At 51.3% G+C, this 20,541-nt stretch overlaps 2 protein-coding genes across 3 annotated transcripts in view; both read right to left on the bottom strand.

Moving 5' to 3' along the window:
• Positions 1-1,821: 1,821 nt before the first annotated feature.
• Tmem214 (transmembrane protein 214) lies at positions 1,822-10,836 on the bottom strand. Its single transcript, XM_032909036.1, has 17 exons — positions 10,578-10,836; positions 9,620-9,819; positions 9,049-9,199; positions 8,720-8,854; positions 8,421-8,503; positions 7,981-8,086; positions 7,817-7,898; positions 7,438-7,539; positions 6,933-7,074; positions 6,521-6,612; positions 6,211-6,259; positions 5,936-6,049; positions 5,619-5,736; positions 4,442-4,538; positions 4,097-4,265; positions 3,805-3,950; positions 1,822-3,636 (listed from the first exon to the last, which is right to left on the bottom strand). The coding sequence occupies exons 1-17, from the start codon at positions 10,720-10,722 to the stop codon at positions 3,510-3,512; spliced, it is 2,058 nt and encodes a 685-aa protein (XP_032764927.1). The 5' UTR covers positions 10,723-10,836; the 3' UTR covers positions 1,822-3,509.
• Positions 10,837-14,003: 3,167 nt separating this feature from the next.
• Positions 14,004-20,541, bottom strand: part of Mapre3 (microtubule associated protein RP/EB family member 3) — a 43,972-nt gene continuing 37,434 nt past the window's right edge. Inside the window, exons 2-7 of one of the 2 annotated variants that reach the window (XM_032909039.1) lie at positions 18,080-18,207; positions 17,400-17,545; positions 16,688-16,844; positions 15,336-15,490; positions 15,097-15,249; positions 14,004-14,934 (exon numbers count right to left, since the gene is read on the bottom strand). In XM_032909039.1, the coding sequence (XP_032764930.1) occupies positions 14,866-14,934; positions 15,097-15,249; positions 15,336-15,490; positions 16,688-16,844; positions 17,400-17,545; positions 18,080-18,200 (801 nt within the window). In that variant the 5' untranslated portion in view covers positions 18,201-18,207 and the 3' untranslated portion in view covers positions 14,004-14,865. Of the gene's footprint in view, positions 14,935-15,096; positions 15,250-15,335; positions 15,491-16,642; positions 16,845-17,399; positions 17,546-18,079; positions 18,208-20,541 lie in introns of both variants that reach the window. The other variant, XM_032909038.1, reaches the window with a different exon arrangement.

Here is a 20,541-nt window from a genome sequence, read left to right on the forward strand (position 1 = left end):
GAACCCTCCTTGGCTCTCTTTTGGAATAGAAACCTTTGTCTGTGGTAGGAAAGATTATAATTTAAAATATGTGCACTTACTAATACCATGGCAATGTGGGAAAGGCAAAAATCTGGAGATTATAAAGGCCAATGACCTCCAGTGGCTCTGGGGGAAGGATAATGGGGAGTTAGGGCATCTTCAGGTCAGTGAAGTCTGAGTGGACACATGCCGTAAGGCATGGAAGACTTATTGTAATTGTGTGTGTACATGAGTGAAGGTGCCTGTGGACACCAAAGGTATCAGACACCTGAGCTGGAGTTACAGATGGCTGTGACCCATCCAGTCTGAGTGCTGGGAACTGCACTTGGGTGCTTTTGACCACTGAACTATCTCCCTTGGGTCCACAATAGGCATTTCATGCAAGTTACTAACCATGGAAGTGTGTGTCCAAGCTACAGACCGTGTGTGGTAGTTCAGTGAGTGTAGGGTCAGATTATAACATGTGCATGCTCTGCACTGGTAAAAACACCAATGGTAGGGAAGCATGCATGTGTGCATGTTCGTGTGTGTCTGTGTGTGGTGGTGGTGAGGACACGGATCTGAAACTGCTGTAAAATTACACTTGATCAAAAAAAAAGTGTGTGCTACCATCACTTACTAATAGTATATAGATTTTGGGATTTTTTTTGGGGGGTGGGAGGGTGAGTATAGGGTTACTGGGGCTGGAGAGATGGCTCAGCAGTTGAGAGCACTGACTGCTCTCCCAGAGGTCCTGAGTTCAATTCCCAGCAACCACATGGTGGCTCACAACCATCAGTAATGGGACCTGATGCCTTCTTCTGGTGTGTCAGAAGACAGCAACAATGTACTCATATAAAGTAAATAAATCCTAAAGAAGAAAAAAGGAAGGAAAGAAAGAAAAAAAAGGAGGTTTCTCTGTGTAGTCCTGCTGGCCTGGAACTCACTCTGTAGATGAGGCTGGCAGAGATCACCTGCCTCTGCCTCCCGAGTGCTGGGATAAAGGAGTGCGCCACCGCCACACTGCCTGGCTCGGTACATTAGTTTTTTTAAGGGACAGAATGCACAATACTAAACACCCACCCATACCCTGGATGGTGCAAAACCCTTCTAGTAAGAGTGGCTAAGCATTCACACAAGTTTCCTATCGCTTAGATGACAATAACTCACTCAGCAGCTACCCAACCATATGGACAGCTGTGTGAAGGACAACTGGGGTGTCCATCGCTGTGGAGAGCAAGCCACATTAGGGCGGTGGTGTTTTGAGAATGAACTGATAAATGCTGCGGGTGTGAGCCCAGCAACATTTTCTGTTCTTGTCTGTCAGGCAGCCACCAGGTTGTCCTAAGTCAAAACTGAGGACTTCAAAGTAGCAAAGAAAGGTAGAAACTTAATACACAATACACACCCAGGTCTGAGTGGGTAGGAATGGTAATAGACAAACCGCATTTTAGTTTCCTGACAGGTTACCCATTGAACTTCAGCAGCTTGAGGTGTGGTTGGTGCATCAGCCCCGTACCCTCCTGGTCACTGTCATCACCGGTGACAGTGTCAGCACCACTGGAATATAGTCTGGGATTCACACTGGTTTCATTTACTAGCTCATCTTGGACTCAAATTTGTTGACAGCTCTTTAAAAACGCAACGTCTGGACGTCTGGCTTTGCTTTAATGGAGAGCAGGTGGCACTCGTCTACAGACAGAAGTGCTGTACTGTTCCCATCTGGGGCAAAACAATTGCACAAGAGCTCCTTTTCCAACAGATTCAGAGCCAAATAGAGTTGGTATTAGTGTCCCCATAATGTACCATGGAGATGCCAACTGATTTAAGTTGAAAAAAATATATTTAAGGATTTTAGTACCAGAAATTATGAGCCCAAGTTAAACCACTGCAGAAGAGAAGCCAGAAACACACGAGGGCACGGCTAAGGTCGTTGGATTAAAAAATGAACCAGGTTAGCATCCTTAACTCTTCTGGTAGCCTGGGCCTGTGCTGTGGCTGCTCCTGGCTGTCCTCTCCAACACATGAGGTAGGGTGAATGAACTGTTTGTGGCTGACTGACAAGAACACACAGAACATGTGGGGCACTTGGACAATCTGACCTAGCTGGCCGTGTTTGGTCCTTGGATGGCCGGAGCTTTTTCTCACTGGGAACAACAGGACATGATTAACTGCCAGGGGCCAGCCAGGAGCAGCCTCTGTGGCTTCCTAAAATAAGTAGCAAAAGCCAGAGGCCAGGGTGTATAAACTGGGTCAAGATGTCTTCAAAGTTTCACTTGGGGAAGGGACAGAGGGCATCTCCAGGTGCCATGGGAAAGGGGTTCTAAAGGAAGTGGCTGCTGCTGACCTGTGGCGCTGCCGGAGAAGCAACACTTCTTAGTCACCAAGGCCCAAGAGATGAGAACACTCATCTCTGCAATGCACTATCTCAAACCAAAACAGAAACTGGTGTAAGCCCTGGTTTCCCCTTTTGGAGTTCTAAACCCACTGCCTTGTACAGCGAGCCAATTAATAAATTAAGGATTAGGAGACCACCCTGCTCTGCTCCTGCCTTCCCAATCACACTGAGGTACATTTTTGGATAGGAATCATCAAGTCAGACAAAATCACTAAAACCAACTGAACCCTGGGAGCCTAGTTTTGAGTGGTAATGGTAGACCCCCAGACAGAAGCTCAGCTATGGCTACTACACCCCAGGCAGAGGCTCAAGGCTCTACTGTTCTGTTCCCAAACTATGGGGAGTTCCATGTGAAGATTCAGAAAGGGAAGCTAGAAACCCAGTGTGTGTCCTTTATTCTCCCCGGGAGCCATGTTGACTCCCTTCTGCAGGCTGATGGGAGGAAGGGCGCTGCTCTTCATGTGGACTGTGCTGTGGACGGATCTGACTGAGAGGAGCCCCAGTACCGAGCAGAATGGAGTTGAGAAGCCAGGGCGCTCACTAACAGAGCAGGGGACAAGTGGCCTCCTTAGAAGGTGTGCATGTTCTGGGTGTTCTGAGGTAACAGGCCTGTCCACATGGCCTGCATGTCCATTGATGGCCTCCCAGGCTGCTAGTGGAAGTGAGGTTGTTGCTGCCCCCCGTGGTGCTGGCCATTCTGAAGTCCGTTCCGTTCGTTTTCTGTTGTGGTTTAAGTGATGACCAGGAACAGGGAAGGGAGGCTACTTCCCTTCTTCTGGAGGTGGGCTGTGGCGGCATAAGTGATGAGATGGAGGGATGGAGAGGGGAGAGAGAAGTGGAGAAAGGCTGTCAGCCCAGAGGAGGCTTGGACGATGTGCAACTGGGCCTGATGTAAGTAGACATCTGATGTAACAGACCTGTGGGCAGGAGGCTGAGCAGCTTCTTCCCAGTCCCCTGAAGACAGGAGATGGAGAAGTGAGGCCGAGACACCTAGCCTCTTGCCTGGGAGGCAGAACTCAGGCACCGAGTGAAGAGAGGGCTGCCTCTTCTAACCCCCAGCACTCTCCAGTAGCTAGCCCACCACAGAAACCAGTGGCCAGCCAGGCAGGGTCTATTGCTGGGATATCATGGTGAGTGCCCAGTCCAAGAAAGCCACCGTGACATCCTGCAGGCAGAGCCAGGTCCAATGGGCAGCTGTGCTGAACTGTGTCTTAATGCAGTCCCAGGTCACTTCCCCTCTAGGAGAAAAGCAGAACAATTGAGAGGGCTGGGGATCATGTGTGGGATTATGTTAGGGGCTACAGCTTAAACCCATAATTCCAGAGTAACTGACTGTGACAAAATGAATGGTCAGCCTTGTTCCCAGGGACAGAAGTGGGGCCCTGTAGAGCCTAGGGTGAGTTTACCTGCAGGCCTCGTGGCAATGCTCCTGGACTTGGGCCAGGGCTGCAAGCAGTAAGTGCCACGTGGGCAGCAGCACACTATGGTAGAAAAGCAGCAGCAGCTCCTTCAAGGAGTGGAAGAGCTGGTGCAGGGCCTCAGGGAGCTGGACCTGCAGCAGGACATGGAGAATGGTTAAGGTAAGATGGTAAGGGTGATGTCCTGTCCCAAGGATTCTGCCCATGCTGAATTGTTCCCTTCTGAGAACCCTGTCCCTGGGACGAAGGGTCCTTTTTTAATTCCTGATCTCCAGCTTACCCTCTGCAAGACACCAGCAAGGCTGTCACTGAAGAAGGCAAGGTAGGAGGCACAGTGGGCAGAAAGGAAGCTGAATGTGGCATAGATGTATGTCCAGGCCAGCTGCAAACTGGGCTGTATCACAGCAAGCAGGTAGGAGCCACAGGCTGGCAAGGTCTCCTGCAGCCAGCTGTAGACAAATTGGAAGGAGAGAGGTGTACTCTAAGCTTCCCTTAGCCAACATGCTCACCAAAGAACAGCCCAAAGAGGGAGGACGAGGGACAGGAGTATTCTAAGTACTTCCCACTGTCCATGCCCACCCACCCTGACCACCAGCACACCCTGCCCTCCTCGGCAATAGCTCACTTGTAGCTTTGCAGGCTGTAGGAGTAGAGCTTGGCACATACTTGCTGGGCAACAGGCAAGAGACCAGATGATTGAAGCAACCGGCCAGTGAGGGAGGCTGCAAAGGGAGCCTCCAGTGAGTGGGGAAGCAGGGGCAAGGACTTAAAAGACAGACATCCCAGACCCCTGGGTAGGCACAGTGAGGCAATGGAGCATTTTCATGTGCTCTTGGGTCTAATTAGACAGGTTTGGAAGATGATTTGGCGTGAGGGGCTGAAAACCTTCTGCTGGGTCAGGAAAGGAAGAACAGGTCACTGTGGAATCCTGGACTTAAAGTCAGAAAACTTTAGGTTTGACTCTTTGCCCTTTTATTAGCTGTGATCTTTTGTTTTTAAATTACATGTACTAGTTCATTTAGTGTTGTGGTTTGCCTTGGAGTTCTCTCTGAATTTGTAAAATAAAGGCAAGAGCTCAAGATTTGGGCAGAGGGAGGAGTCGGGAGCGAGAGGGGAGGAGTCAGGAGAGGGGCGGAGTCATGAGGGGAGGAGTCATGAGGGGGAGGGTCGGGAGAGGGAAAGGAAAGACTCGAGGAGAGAGTTGTCGTGGGAGAAGGAGAAGCTGGAGACCTGGCAAATAAAAGGTGCAAGGGATGAGGGATTTGGGAACTAGGAATAGGACAGTGTAGGTTGGATCTGCCCAATCTAGACGCTAGAATGTTTTCATATTAATTGAGTTGTGTTTTCTTTGTACTGGCTTATCCGGTTGGAGAGGAAACTGCAACAAACTGCAACAATTTAGTGCATGCATGTGCACATGCAATAGCGCGCACATGCCACAGCATGCACAGAGAGGTCAGAGGAGTTGAGTTGGTACCCTGGGGAAGGAACTCAGCTTGTCAAGTCTGCAAGCATGTTTGTTTGGCCACATCTTTCTCGCCCTACTAGCTATGATCTTAATCTGAGGCAAAATCTTTCTTCTCCTTCAGAAGTTAAAAGGAGAAAACATGTATTCAGGTGATGTAAATTTCTACCCATTTCTCTCCTGCAAAGGACTAGTGCCACTGGCTTCTGCACAGACTATCTGAGGTGGAAGTGTTTGCTCTGTAGCACTGGGGATTCATTAGGACAAGGGTGGTCTGGAGATGCTACACATAGCATTTTCTCCATTTTCTCCTCCCAGACAATAAGCCACTCCTTACCTTGGAAAGAGCTGTGCGACCGAAGGTCATGACATAGGAACCCTACTGCAAAGACCAGAAGCAGCAGAAGCAGCCGGGCCCAGGGTGGCCGAGGGCCCCGGGCCTGCTGCAGCAAGCCCTGGCACAACAGAGAAGACAGCGGTCAGAAGGGGAGGCTGGCCCTTGCTTCCCACTGTGAGCCCCAGGCGAGGCCTGCGTATAAGCTCAGGGCAGTGGGGGATCCATAGACGGTTGGGACAGAGGCGTGGCCCAATCCGACATAGGGTGTGACAAGACACAAGTAGGACTTCCGGTGGATTGGAGGTTGAGTGTCACACCTTGCAGGCTGTGTCACAGGTGACAACATGCTCATTGCTGCCACTGCCCTTCTTCAGAAGCTCCTGGTTGGTCAGCGTGAAGGACTGAATGGTCTCCTGCCAACATTTCCGTGCCTACAGAACACCAGGAGCTGAGTATTAGTACTCAGAGCTGAACCCTGGCTAGTAAAGGATTCTCAGCCTCCATCTCGCTTCGCATTCGTGTCAAAGGCACAGGAAAGGGAGGACGGAGGTCAAAGACAAACCCGGGCCCCCACATCCTCTCAGCTCCTCACCTTCTTGGGGATCTGCTCCCAGGACGTGAGCAGGTGCTCCAGCAGCAGGCTGTGGAAGAGCACGCCCCTGTCAGTCAGCAGTCCCTGGGCTTGCTTGCCCCTCTGCCTACAATTCCAGGTTCTGAGGGCTGACAGACCCCCACCCACAACAGTTCTTTAAAGGCACCCCAACTGTGTCTCACTCAGACTGTGAGGTATGAGCCTGGAGGACAGTGACCAGGGTTTCCGGATGACACACCAGCATAGTCTGGAAAGCATCGACTATGAGGCGTCTCTGTGTAAATCAGCGGGTGACCCCACCCCCACTTGCCTGGACTGTGACAGGTGCTTAGGGTACAGTTGTCTCCAGACACTAGTGCTGAGGGGGTCCACAGTCAGGCACTGGGTCAGGCTAGCCAGGAGCTGCACACCACAAAGGAGAGAGAATGCTGTGCCCTCAGGGTGGTGTAAAGGAGGGCTTCTGGTAACAAGGCCTCTGCCACAAAGGGTCAAGGCCCCTGAGAAGCTGTCATGAGGTAGGTGTGGCCCCTGAGGTACAGCCTGAGTGTAAGAATCTTGTGTGTAAGTGACAGGGCCTCACCTAGCACCCTCCTGCCTCTCAGGCCCATGCCCCTGTGGTAAAACAGGAGTGGGTGGGGCAAGTAGTTAAGAGAGCAGAACACTGGGGAAAGTCAGCCTCAGGGCTGACTGCAGCTGTGCTCTGGCAGGGGAAGGCTTCTCACCTCTTTCTTCATGGCAGCAGGACAGCTAGGGGTGGCTCTGGACAGGAATGAGGGGAAGTAGGTGTGCAGGGAAGATTCCGGCTTGGCCCCAAATGCCAGCACCTTCAATCGGGGGAAGAGCTGGCACAGCTGTTCCTGCAGGCTAGGGGAAGAGGGCCAGACTCAGGCTGTGAATGGAACTTTGACATGTGAGCTCACTCCTGGCCTGAAGGAAGAGTCACTGAGCGTCTGTGGATGGTTCTGCATCTCCGTTCATAGAAGCACCTTGCCAGGTTTGTTGAAAGCTTAAGCTTCTCTCCCTAAAAACTGCCCGCCCAACGAAAGAATCACTCAAAGAATCATCATGCTCAAGGATGGAAATCATTTCTGGGTTCCACAGACCCCTTGAAATCGACTGTTGAGCTTTTCGGCTGTGATTTTAGGACGGTGGTGGGGAGAGGTGGTGGTTGTGGCTCGTTTTGTCCCGGAATATCTCTCTAGTACGCATGCTCCAGAGCAGTCTTACCTGGGGCTCAGGGAGTTGTTGGGCATGTAGGCAAAGTCTAGAAGTGGGAAGAAGTCCTTGGGGCCAATCATGCCAAAGCCTTTGGTGAGGTTGGGATGCATCCTAGACAAAGAAGAAGCAGGCTTGTTGGAAACCACCGAGGTGCTCCAGCCATGACCTCAGCTAAGCAGTGTACAGGGGAAAGGGCGTAGACTCTACCCCAGCCCCAGCCCTCAATGGCTCCCTCCCTTTCCTTCCTCACCATCACACTCGGAGGTGGGAGGAGCTGGTCCTGATTTTCCTCGCATCTATGGAGACCAGGATCATGGCATCCCGTTTTGCCGAGACAGCCTCTTGTGGACACCCTGGGCCTTCCCCTGGCTGTCCCCCCATTACTCACAGGAGCAGCCGGTCCAGGTATGCGATGGCAAAGGGAGACAGAGACTTGATACCCAGCACAGGCAGCATGATCCCCAGCCACACTGCAGAATCAGAAGCCGCCAAGTCTCAGGCTCACGCATGGGGCCATCAGAGGTGACACCAACCCATCCTTCTGTCTGCTACCTTTCAGTCCCTCAGTGAGGTTGGTGAAACCCGCTTGCCCCAGGGCCCACATAATGGTCAGGCACTTTGCTGGTCGGCTCTGGTGGGACCGCAGAAGCTCCAGGAACTGAGGAAGTGAGTGGAAAGGGCAGGTTATAAGGCAGCACACCAGGAGTACTACAGATCCTTGTGGGGCAGGTGCCAAGGACAGTGGGACGCCACTGCAGTGTGGCATCATGATTCAAGTGATAGCTTCCCCCACCTCAATTATAGGAGAGCTATGGGACCTCTATGACCCAGCCATTCCACTGATAAAATGAATATATGGGTCATCCTTATCTAATAGAGTATGCACAGTAAATGCTAATGATATTATGTTATTCCTTCCCAAGCCCAGCAATGCAGTCTGTCTAGTTCCCCTAGTCCTATTTCTTGTTTCCCCAGCACCATCCAGGCTTCACCTTGTCCAGGTTTGAGGTGACAATCTTGGGCTTGTCTTGCAGAATGGCTTGAATACAGATGCGGTACCCATGTAGCGACTCCCCTAGAGAGACATGTCCTCAAATTTACTCATTATGACCTGGCATCCCAACACTTTTTTATTTCTAGATGTCAGTCCAAATTCTAATCCCTTTCCTCTCCCTTTCCAAAAATGTGGACATGAGCACATTTCTTACTGAAAAGGGAACTGATGACCATGTTGGAAGAAGAAAAAAGGAGTGAGCTCTCAGGATGGTCATCCTTAATAGGGCGCTCTCACCTGGTGTCTTATCCAGCTCTTGCAGCATGGTGAATAGACAGTGGTCAAAAAAGAGCTCCACAGACCCTGCAGCTTTGGTCAGGAGCCCCCGGATGATCCCACGTAGTTCTCGGCTCACGAGGCTGTAGGGATAATCTGGGGCCATTGGCCTCTGTGAGTGCTAGGACCAGATGCCCTTGCATTGAGCTGGCTTTCTCTCCCCCAAGGAAGCCTGGACATGTGCACAGACACAGGTCTGAATCAGGACAGTGGAGGCACTGGACTGTTAGGAACATCACCCCTTTGAGAATGCCTTTGGCCTTATCTGAGCTGAGGGGCAGGGGACTAACCATGTGGATACTGGCTCAGAGTGGGCTCCATCCGTGGCGTCTGGAGCTTGTAGTTGAGATAGCTGGCCAGGTCCTTCAGCCACACGGAGGGGTTCCCAGTGAACACACTCTGGCTCTTGTCCAGTTCCTTCTGCAGAGCTGCCACATCCAGCTGTCAGGGCAGAGACTTCCGTGGTGAATTATAAGGGAAGGGAAGTGGGACAGGCGCTGGAAAGTGGCTGAAGGAGGTTTTCTATTGAATCCCACAATTTTGCCAGATCCAGATCCTAAGAGGGCGTGAGGCAGGGACACCTGAGAATGCTATCTCAGGTTCTGTTCATGTTCAAGGGCAAGACAGGAGACAAGAGACCACTGCTTCTGTGGGACAGAGAACCCAAACCAGCTTTTCTAATGCCTCTATCTTGTTCTTGGGAGTTCCATCTTCCTTCTCACCTATGTTTCTGACAAACACCCACTTTCTTTCTATTCTAAGTGCAAACATTCTTTCCTTCCACATTTCCATACTGTCTGGGACTTGCCTGAGTGTCCCAAGTCCCTGCTTTCTCTGCACCCCAAGCCTAGGCACACTTACAGCTTTCAGTGCATCCTCCAGGCTTCGGAACGGGCCCTGCTTCTGGTTTTGGCTAGCAACAGCTGTCACCTTCTTGGGTTGCTTCTTGTTTACTGGTTTCTTAGACTCTGCAGCAGGGGGTGGAACTTGCTCTTTATTCTGCCGCTTCATGATTTTCTCAAAGCCACGCTCATAAAGAGTGCTTGTAGGCTGGATTGGCGCTAGAATGAAGACAGGCAGAAAACAGCAGGTCACCCTTAAGACCCCAGGGTTCACCGTACAGTGGTCTCTTCTTTGTAGGGGCTCCTAAGTCATTTACAGGGAGATTCTGTCCCTCTCGTCTTTGGAAGCTGCTTAGAAGAACAGCCAAGCACCCTCCTGGTGTCTGATTTTAAACACCACAGGCAGGTCCCTGGCCCTTCCAGTTCTTTATTAGACAAGTCATAGTACATGGGAGCCAGACCACACTTTTTCCAGCACGGTCTCCACCCCCAATTCTTCTTGGTTCTGAGATGACAACTCTATACTCAACAAGTGGCAAGCTTTCTCTCCCTCTCTTGGAGACTGTGGAGACAGGTGACACAGAAATTAATTCCTGGTTGGAGTGTATGTCTGGCCATTCCTCCGAATGCTGGCCTTCTCATCCACTCCTCAGACCTGCTGGTTACTTAAGAAGGGGTTCCATGTAGGAACCCAGGTGCCTCTGCCACACGTCTCAGATACCTGGCCATCGAGGGCCGGGACAGCTGAGAGGGTTGTGTGCAAAGGCCTGAACTATGGAGATCGGAATTCCAGCCTCCTCCGACCGGAAAGACGGCTTCTCTGGGCCTCCGCTTCCCGACCTATGCAGTGGAAATGACCACCTCTCCTTGTGCTATCAGTCAGCGTGGCCGGGCCCTGCGGATCTGCTCCCGGCTCCCGCAGCTGCTCCGCCGCGCCCCTGACCCACAGGCCTAGGTGGGCGGCGGCGAATACTCACAGCTCAGGTCATATTTCCACACTCCATTTGCCTCTCCGAGTGCCCGGCGGTCACCGCCGCCACCTCGCCCACCGCTGCTTGCTCCAGGTCGCCGGCTCCTCTTCACCACCTCCCAGCCCCCGCTACCCGCTGCTCTGGCCGCCATGACTTCGGCTCCGCCACCTCCCGGCTTTCCGCTCGGCTCAACCACCGCGCGGTGCCACGTCTGCTGCTGCCGCCGCCGCAAGGCATCCTGGGACTCGTAGTCCGTTCTCGTCGCGCGGCGCGCGGAGGGCCTGGGGAGTGATGGCGGCGGTCGGGTCCTCCCCCTGCGGCGCAAAAATCCCTACCCTGCACCTGCGATGCGGGCTCGGCCCTGGCCGGCTTGGAAATGAGACTATTCCCTTTTTTTCCTTATCTTTGCAATGCTCCTGAAGGATGGAATGAAACTAGTTCTCACCTCGGGGGAGACTGAGGATTAAATGTGTTCTTCTTTCTTAGAAAGTGGTTGTCTGTTAGCGATTAAACTTCCTATTTGGCGGCCCACAAATTTAGTTGCTGAGGAGTGGAAAGATGCGGACTTCGGGGAGGAAAGTAGAGCGGTGGAGCCGAGAAAGTCTGGCACAGCCGGGCCGTGTTCCCTTTCCAGGCAGCAAGGAAAGGACAGGCTTGGCTCCAGATGTTCAGCTAAGTGGTGGAGAGCCCCAGACTGAAGGAGTCAGACAGCAAGATCTGACCCTAGTCTGCCTACAAAACTTGAATCATCCCTTGCTAGGGAGCATGATGGATTGTAAAACAGCACTGAAAACTTCACAGTTAAGGAAATATGTTGCTTTGTGTGCTTGAGTGAAACTCATGCTGCCACACTGCTGCACACCCCCCCCCCCCCCCCCCCCTTTTTTTTTTTTTTTTTTTAATAGGGTTTCTCTGTGTAGCACTGGCTTTCTGGTACTCTGTACACCAGGCTGGCCTTGAACTCAAAGATCTGCCTGTCTCTGCCTCCTGAGTGCTGGGATTAAAGACATCACTGGCAAGGAGCAGTACATTTTCTTACAGGATACGTTACTCAGTTGAGGGATGCTTGAAGACCTAGGATAGGGAAGTGGATTCTGAAACAGGTGGTAGTTGAGATGACTCCTAGGGAGGGAGAATTTTCATTGGTTGGGGATCATGGCCTGTGGAGAGACTGCTTCCATTGCATGGCCTTATTAATTTAGGCAAAGGTCTAGAGTGGTAGACTATATGAGAAGACTAGAAGTAGTTTGGCATGACTTCATACAATTGGAAAAGGGTCTTGGCTGCTAAATCTATACTTGTATTGTCTAGACCCTAGGAAACCGAGGGAAAAGTGATATACCCTTAAAAAAAAAAAAAAAAAAAAAAAAAAAAAAACACACAGGCCTGTGTGAAGGATGGGTCAAGAGGGAGATAGCAGGAGGGATGACCAACCCTTTGGTCTCCTGGTGTCCTCCATCCCCTTTGTGCCAGCTACAGCTGACTGTCTTGGGGAGTTCTGAGATGGAATGTCTGGCAAGGAAGTTATCTGTGCTGATCACCAATCAGTTCCTTTTTCAGCTGTTTACCTCTCCTCAGACACCCCAATGGTCCTTTTGTCCAATCCCTGCTGTCATAGGTATCATCACAGAAGAGGGCCTATTTTGGGAAGAGAAATGAAACTGTCTTCCCTACTATAGCTCCATCTGATGGCCTCTTCTGGCTTCTGAAGGCATCCACATGCATGTACACATACCCACACATAGACACACAGATACATACATAGTAAAAATAAACATTAAATAAGTCTAAATCCTAACCAAAGTTGCTACCACCTAGAACAAGCTTCGCTACGCATGGTCTAGCTCAGTGGTTCTCAACTTTCCTAATGCTGCAACCCTTTAATACAGTTCTAATGTTGCAGTGCCCCCCAACCATAAAATTATTTTCGTTGCTACTTCGTAACTGTAATTTTGCTCCTGCTATGACTTTTAATGTAAATCTCTGTGCTTTCCAGTGGTTTTAGGCAACCCCTGTGAAAGGCTGAGCCGCTGGTCTAGATGATCCCAAGGGGGTCACATCCACTGCAGCATTGATCTTTGCTGGGTTTCCAAACCTTGGTTATCATGCCACTTTGACAAATACTCCAGGAGTATGGAGTTGTGTGGATGACACATGCGTGTATCTGATTCCTGCCCCTGTTGGAGGTTGGTCTGGTGCTGCTATGTGTACAAATGCTAAATACTGAACCCCAAGATCTGGTTGCCCTCTAGAAGAGTGCATCCTCACATACGTTGGCTTTCTTGTATAAATCGAGTTCTCCAAATTAAAGAGGTCACTGTTAGATGGATGAACCAGGCCTAGAAGTGCACCCTGAGGACAGCCTGGGTGAGACTCAAACAGTAAGCAACATGGGGAGCACAGTGGGAAAGAGCCAGTCTAGCACAGAAAAGGGTAATTGCCCAATAATTGCACTAAATGATTAAGACTCAGGTCAGTTATTGGGTGGCTGGCTGGGTCATAATAAGAACAAGTAGTTATTAAATAACCACCAACAACATTCCTCCCATTACATTTTGCTCTACGGAACGACCCACTTGGGGGCTGAAGTATAAACTGAATGTTTGGGTCCTTGCTCTGGTTACACACATGCACACATATGTGCAAATAAGAAAAAGGAAAAGAGGAAGCACATAGACACTGCTGTTCTCTGGGCCTCAGGCTTGTTTGCTGGACTGCTGATGTGATGTGTGGGAACTCTGACAAGGGGCAGAGGGCTATCACGCAGTGTAGCTACTCTCTGGGCTGCCCTTCTTACAGCCATAGCTCCAGACTTCATCCCTCCTCCCAAGGATCCCCTGTTGTGGTGAGACCACTTCAAATCCTACAACTGTCTTTCAGTAAGCCACCATTTGGCACACCAGATTGCAGCAAGACAAACCATCCTTTACCTTAACTGGACAGTGTTTGCAGGAACTGCTCTGTTCCTGGCAAGGACGGGGACAGAGTGCATATAAACACAATTCCCAACGTCTGGTTTTGTCTGTCTTCTGCTGCCTGAGTCTGGTGCTTTAACACTAGCCCAGGTTTGCATCAATTCTGCCCTAGACAGAAGAGCTGTAAACCAGCTCGGTAGGGGTCTTTGTAGAGAGGTGTTTTTGTCATCTACTGGCCTATAACTCATCCCTCACCAAGACAAACTTTAACAAGTCATTTTTTGGGTTGTTAGTACCATCCCATTTTCGGAGACAATCTTACATCTCCCAGAAAAATCCACATAACACCTGTCTCACAATTAGTCATCAGTCTTAGGAGCTGGGCCTAGGTCAGAACCTAGTGTCAGTGGTGGCTTCTGATAATGTAAGGCTGTGCTTCATGGCTCTCCTCTTGAGAAGACAGAAGGTGATGTGTTCTGATCCCTTGCTGTGGATCAGCCGAGGAAATCATGGCGAGGGCTTTTACCACACAAATTTATTTAAATAAAAGTGAACACAGGTGCAGGCTGGTGGGAGGCAAGGGGCAAAGGTGGGGAGGTGGGAGAATTGGGGACAGACAGACAATGGGGGCCAGGCAGAGTCTGTGTGGTATGACTAGGCTGCAGGAGGGAGTGGATGGAAGCCTTGGGGCAGTGCTGGGTTTCAGTGCTGAGGCAGGGGCCCTGGTTGGGGAGCCCAGTGCCTGGAGGTCATGTCTACCCCTTGCATGCTCCTTTCTCTCTCCCTGATCCCTGGACCCACAGCACTGCCTCCTCAGCTTCCCTTCCCCTCCTCATGTCAGCCTTTCCCTCAACTACTGGGAGAGAAGTCAAAAGACAAAATAAATAAGAATTGGTGAGTCCTGCCCCAGTCTGGGCTCTAGGGAAGGGGAGCCATGCCAGAAAGACTGCCCCAAGCCCCGCTGTGAGCCCTGGAAAAGAACAGGTAAAGTGCAAGGGCAATCCAGTAAGTAAAAATATACCAATGACTTTGTCAAATATACAGCTGCTGGCTGTCAGGGAGCGGGTGGCTGGCTTGTGGGTGACAGTGGCACCCTGGAAAGTGTTGGCCAACACAGCATGGAGACAACGGAAATAAATAGGAGGGGAGTGGACAGGGGTCCTGGACGTCCCTGGGCCAGTGCCACTTGGGGGACCCAGAGAGGGCCTCATCCTCTCACCTGCCCAACCTCCCGAGCCCCACTCGCCCGGCTCCCTAATGCTGTGGCACTGACACAAAGCACCCAGCTGGCTGACTGGCTGAAAGGAAAGGACTATAATGTGGGGTGGGCAGAGTCGGGGTGGGCATGGAAGCCGCAGTCAGCCAGGGCTGGCTCGCCCTCAGTACTCGTCCTGGTCTTCCTGTTGGTGTTCTTCAATCTCATCATCCTCAGGGGGTGCAAATCCCTCCTGGAGGGGAGGAGAGAGAGAGATGGTAAGCCAGCTGGCCAAGATGAAGGATCAGGTTCACACTCAGCCTAGAAACAAGGGCTGAGTTGCCACTGGTTCAGGAGGTCTAGCCTGCTCTCCAGTCTTAGCAGAGTGGTGGCAGGAGGTGAAAAGAGGGCTCACCTCCGTGGCATAGAGAATGCCAATGATGCCCGAGATGACAGGGCTGTTCTCACTTTCATGTTCCTGGCAGATCAGCTCGATGTCTCGCAATTTGCTGAAATAGAAATCCCGTTCTTTCTCCAGCCCATCTACGGTCAGCTTCAAGTCCAGCAGCTGCTCAGGCACAAAAAAATGTTGATGCTGGATGTTCCTGCCATCCTCCTGTCCCCATGTCAACTACCTTTTCCCGTGCTACTCACCTGCTGGTTGAGTTCAAGAATCTGGGCATCAGCCTCATGGCCACCGTTTCGGGCTGAGGGGGGATTCTTCCGGAGGATGCAGGGTGGAGCTACGTTACTGAGTCGGCCAGAGGTTTGCATGTTCTTGGGGCCTGTGGGGGACGTCCTCTGTGGAACTGTCCAGAGGACAAGAGTCAGATGAAGCGACACAGCATACGAGAACCTGGTGTGAGGACCATGCAACAGGCAGGCACTCTTCCTGAGGAAGAGCATCTACATGGAGGCCTCCAGCCTTGGCTGCACGTGACATTACAGCAACTGTCCAGCCCTTTGACAAGCAAAAGTGCCGCAGGAAGCTAAGGGAAAGGTGACCTCAGTCCTGGGACTTGAAGAAAGCTAGCCCAAGGGAGGGACGCAGACACGGGGATGGATGGTGAATTTGATGAAGTGGAGCTGGGAGGGTTCAGGGCCTTCCGTACTGACAGATGAGACCCAGGAGAGCACTTGATGCAGTCTGTCTTAGCAGAAGCCAAAGCCACCCTCAGTGAAACAGCCCCACCCCGCCAGCTCTATCTGGGTTTGGGCTCTGTTTCCCTCTGCTGGGCTGGACCGGTATCTTCCGCAGGGGAGGAGGATTCAGGCTCCTCCCTAGCACAGCCTGCATGCTGTGGCTACTTTCTCTTTAGCGATTGCACTTCCCTAGACAGCGGCTGCTTCTAATGCAAAGCAAGCAGTTCAGTGGGGCCAGGCCCAGGCAGGACAGCAGCGCAAACAGAGGAGGGGGCTCTGCTATGACGGGTCAGATGCGGGTGGGGCTGCTCCCTTCTTCCTTGCCACAACCTTACTGTCACCACAGGCCTTCCTGCTTCTCTGATTGCTCCTAGTCACCCAGCAAGGTACCAGCTTTTGGAATAGAGGAAGGCAGGATCAAGCTTGGCAAACTCCTGCTTTTGGGTATCCAGGCACACACAAGGGGCTTGGGCACTGGCTCCAGGCGTGCAGCCCAATGGATCTGGATAGAGGAGCCATGCCCCATCCAGCTTGAGGCAAACAAGCTAGCACACGTTGTTGTCCAACGGCATCCTGATCTCAGCAAGCTGCTACCATGACTGGTGCAGGTGGCTCTCGCCTTACAACTTTTGATGCCCTCTCACCCCCAAATGGGACTCCCCATCTAGGTAAGCAGCAGGCGGTGTCATCTGAACTCCGTGATAACAGTCTCCTCCAGGCTGGCAGGGCTGGGCCGGTGGCCTGGGGGGGGCACTCCTGGCTGGATAGCCCTGCCGGCCCAGCCCCCCAAACTCCCTCCACCAGCTTGGGCATGTTACCTGCTGTGCCAATGAGTTTCTTGGATTTGTTGAAGATCTGATCACCTGGGTTAGGAGGTGGTGCTACGTCCTGGCCCTGCCGCGCCAGCAGAGGGTTGTAATCCTTTCCATCATAGTTTGCGTCAAAGAATTTCTTAAACCACTGAATAAACTCAAAATTATCTTGGAATTTTCCTTTCACTAATTTCTCTACGGGAATGATCTGAAATAGACCACATAAGCAGACCATTTTAACCACCTGCTGTGAAGGACTGCCTTCCGCTGTGAGTACAGCAAAGCCAGTCCCTAGGCCTCAACATTATCTACTTTCTCCATCTGCACCCCCTCCCATGGCACCGAAGTAGACAAGCAGGCTGGCAGCCCCACCAGGGACTTAGGGATACTCCTTTCCTACAGGCACAGGAAAACAGTGTGTGGGAGGTGACCTCCCCTGTATGTGAACGGAAGGCTCAGGATGCACACAGACAGGCAGGATAGTAAGCTGATATGCAGCAGGAGTAATGTATACAACCTCACATTTGGAGTGGGACAGGTTCACAGAGGAGAAAGGAAAGGGAGTGTTGTTGCAGTGGGACATTAGGGGTTAAGTGTATTCACTGTATCTTGAGCTGGGTGGACAGCAATCCCTGTGGGCTGTCATGGGTAGGAAGACATGTGACAGAATGAACCGAGGAGCCCTTGTCACCCTGGCTGGTGGGTCATCTTCTTCCCCAGGGAAACACAGCTCCTCATGGACCCCAGGGGTACAGACACCTACTTTGTCCACACCCATCTTCTTGAAAGCTGCTTGCAGCACCTTGAAGTTGTGGATGTACTCATGTTCTAGCTTGGCCTGGAACTTGACCTTCCTCAAGTGCACGCAACCAGGGAAGAGCATGTCCATGAACTGGCAGTAGGCTGCCCCTGTGAGGACACATAGCTGATGAAGGGTATGCAGCTACCGCCCTGCTCTCCTGCTGGGCCACTTGCCAACACCTGGTCCTAGAGTTACCTTTTAGTGGTGCTACGGATTAAACCCAGGGCCCTGAAAATATGGAGCAGGTACTTTACCACTGAGCTAAACACCCATCCCCAATGACTACTTAGTGATCCAAACCATGTACTAGTCCCATTCCAAACACTGACAGACAGGTGATGGCAGATGTCTGTCTTGGGGGGAGGGAAACTGACACCCACAAGGGCTGCAGCAGAGAAGAAAAGAGAGCTGGGACCCAGAGTGGCTTCATAGGACCCCATGCTGTTAACCCGTGTCTTTACTGTCTGTCCTGGCTCTGGTCACCCAGGAAGGCCCCACCTCTTCTCCACTTCTCCAGCCTCTGTTCCCTGATTTCAGCTCTAAGGGGTGTAAGTACCATGGCTCGCTCTCTTTCTGGTAATTACAAGCCATGTGAGCCCTTCTCTCCTCTCCCCAGGCCACTCCCTGTTCCAGCCTCCTACCTGAACAGAGCTGTTCGATCTTGGTATAATTGAGGTGCAGAGAGTCATTGACCCATGCAAGCATATCATGGCGACTCAGATTCTCACTGGTCACAGAAGTGGAGTACACATTGACGGCCATACCCCAGCTGCAGAGAAAGAAAAGAGGTGATGTCAGCATGAAGCTTTGAGCTAGATGGTCCCTGGGGACATAGAAAGCACTCCCCTTATACCAGTCTTGCTGTTCACGTAAGTACATTCTTTAGACATATTTTATCAGCATCTATGATATATACCCAGGCAGGCTCCAGCATCTATGATACCCAGGCAGGCTCCAGCAGCTGGTGGTCTGTGGTACCTAGGCAGGCTCTAAGAGCAGGCATGTGGTACAAAGCTAAGTCCAGCTTCTGCTTCAGGAGGCAGGTGAATCTCAGCACAGTGAGACGGACAGTTAAGGACCACATGAAATTCAAGGATGAAAAAAAAAAAAGGTGTAATCTCTTTGGCTTGGCAAAGTTGTGAAGGCTTCAGAACAGAAATACTGGCACCTAAGAAGAGTCGAGATTTTATGGACATACCAAAGAGTGGAGTGAAGGGGCACAGTAGCCCAAGAACTGGCAAGAGAAAAGGCTCATCTCAAGAACTCTGAGTTGCTAAGCCCTGGGGCCTAGGTTTCTGTGTGGAGGCATGATGCAATGAGACTAACAGGGACAAATCTGGAAGAGTTTCCTCACCCTGGGGAAATTCTATTTAGTCAATGTGAAGTCCCTGGGAGACTGTAAACAGACAGTAATCTGGCCAGATTCGTGTTCTAAAGCCAGCCAACCTCTGCTTCTCTGCTTTTACACCCCCTATTCCCATGGCCTGTGATCTGCTGGATGACCTAAAGGCAACTAAATCACTTTTCTCTAGAACTGTCTCATAAAACATCCTTCAGCACCTATGATGCAGACACTATAACCGCCAGCTCCGAACCACTCTTGTTATAGTTATAGACCCGTGAGGGCGTCCCAACTCCTCAGTTCTGTCTCCTGCCATTGTCCTGTATTCCTCACTCCCCAGCTCGCCCTCCACAGTGCGGCCACACTACTGGTAACCACAGCTACTGGGATCTCCCACAAAGCCCCCTGGCTGCCAGCCCATCTCCCAAATCCATCCCAGTGCTCCTGGATTTATCTAACGGCAGGCCTGGACAACCGAACCCAACTTCCAGCCAGCAGTGCTAAAGGGGCCCGCAGATGTACTCGCCACTCAAACATGAACTGTTTGGTAGGGGTAATATTGGAAACACTGAGTTAGTGCTTGATGTTTAAAAGCACAGATCACTTGGGAATTCTGAAGTTTTTTTCCCCTCAACCCTGGGCCAAAATATTTCTCCACGCATACAGCTGAAGCTAAGGAGAGGCACTGACCCACCTCCAGGAGTTAGGCCTGAGCACCCAGCTACCTCAGCTGAGCTTTGTCATCACAAGGAAAAGAAGGACAGTTTCCTGTAACTGCATCATTATCAGAACGGAGAAACCAGAAGATAAAAACATTATGTATTTCTGGAGTAAAGAGTATGTTTTCTAGTTTGTTTTTCAAGACAGGGTTTCTCTGTGCAGCTCTGGCTGTACTGGAATTAGCTCTGTTGACCAGGCTGGCCTTGAGCTCAGAGATCCACCTGCCCTGTCTTCCCAAGTGCTGGGATCAAAGGTTGTGCGACCACTGCCCAGCAGTGCCTTTGTGAAGGAAGACTATACTGTCCCAATTCCTAGTACCCTGTAGGCAGCCATTGTCACCCCCATACAACCACCCACGGCATGCTCTGTAGTAATATGCAAGGCCTAGCGCCAGTGCTGTGGGGTCAGGGTTGACACACTGTGAGCCTTTGGAGCCACAGGGACCAGGAACAACTGCCAGAGACAGGGTGAGTAGAGGGCTGCCTCTGGCTCCTAGCTGGCAGAACTTAGTGAGTGGTGAGTTTGGAGAGACTCTGTTTATGAGTAGCACAAGTGGTAGAAAGGGGATCCCACTAACATTTCCCAGAGCTAGAGATGTAGCTCGACTGGTAGTGTTTGCCTGCGCACATGAAGCCCTGGGTTCTATCTGCAGTACTACATAGAGCTCCAGATGTGGTAGCACATGGTCCGGCACTGCCTTCCTTCATGCAGACATTAAATCTGGAGACAAACCCTTCTCTCCCTAAACCTGCTGAATCAGAATCTGACTTTGACCAAGATCCTCTAGGTTGGCAGATTGACAAGTCCTGCTGTGGACCAGGGCTTGGCCCAGCACCGTCTGGCTGGCTCCCCAGGGCTTTGTCTTGGCCCTAAGCATCACTACCTGATGGGACCTCACAATATGCACTTTTAACTCAGATGGTTTTCTTTTGGCTTAAAAACCTCTAAAAAAAAATCCTGCTATTTATTCCTAGTTCTTCCTCCCTTTAAAAATAAGCCCCGTCCTTCATTGTCTGATGAAGAGAGCTCAGGCAGGGCTCA

The sequence above is a fragment of the Rattus rattus genome, chromosome 7, assembly GCF_011064425.1.
Source record: "Rattus rattus isolate New Zealand chromosome 7, Rrattus_CSIRO_v1, whole genome shotgun sequence".
Lineage (NCBI taxonomy): Eukaryota > Metazoa > Chordata > Mammalia > Rodentia > Muridae > Rattus > Rattus rattus.

Bases quoted from the DNA above. Each gene is read 5' to 3' on its own strand.
- Tmem214 (XM_032909036.1), bottom strand. From the start codon at position 10,722: ATGGCGGCCAGAGCAGCGGGTAGCGGGGGCTGGGAGGTGGTGAAGAGG. The intron at 9,200-9,619 runs GTAAGTGTGCCT...CTGCCCTGACAG, and splicing joins TGGAGGATGCACTGAAAGCT to CTGGATGTGGCAGCTCTGCA. The intron at 6,050-6,210 runs GTGAGGAGCTGA...GGTGTTCTGTAG, and splicing joins GGGAGCAGATCCCCAAGAAG to GCACGGAAATGTTGGCAGGA.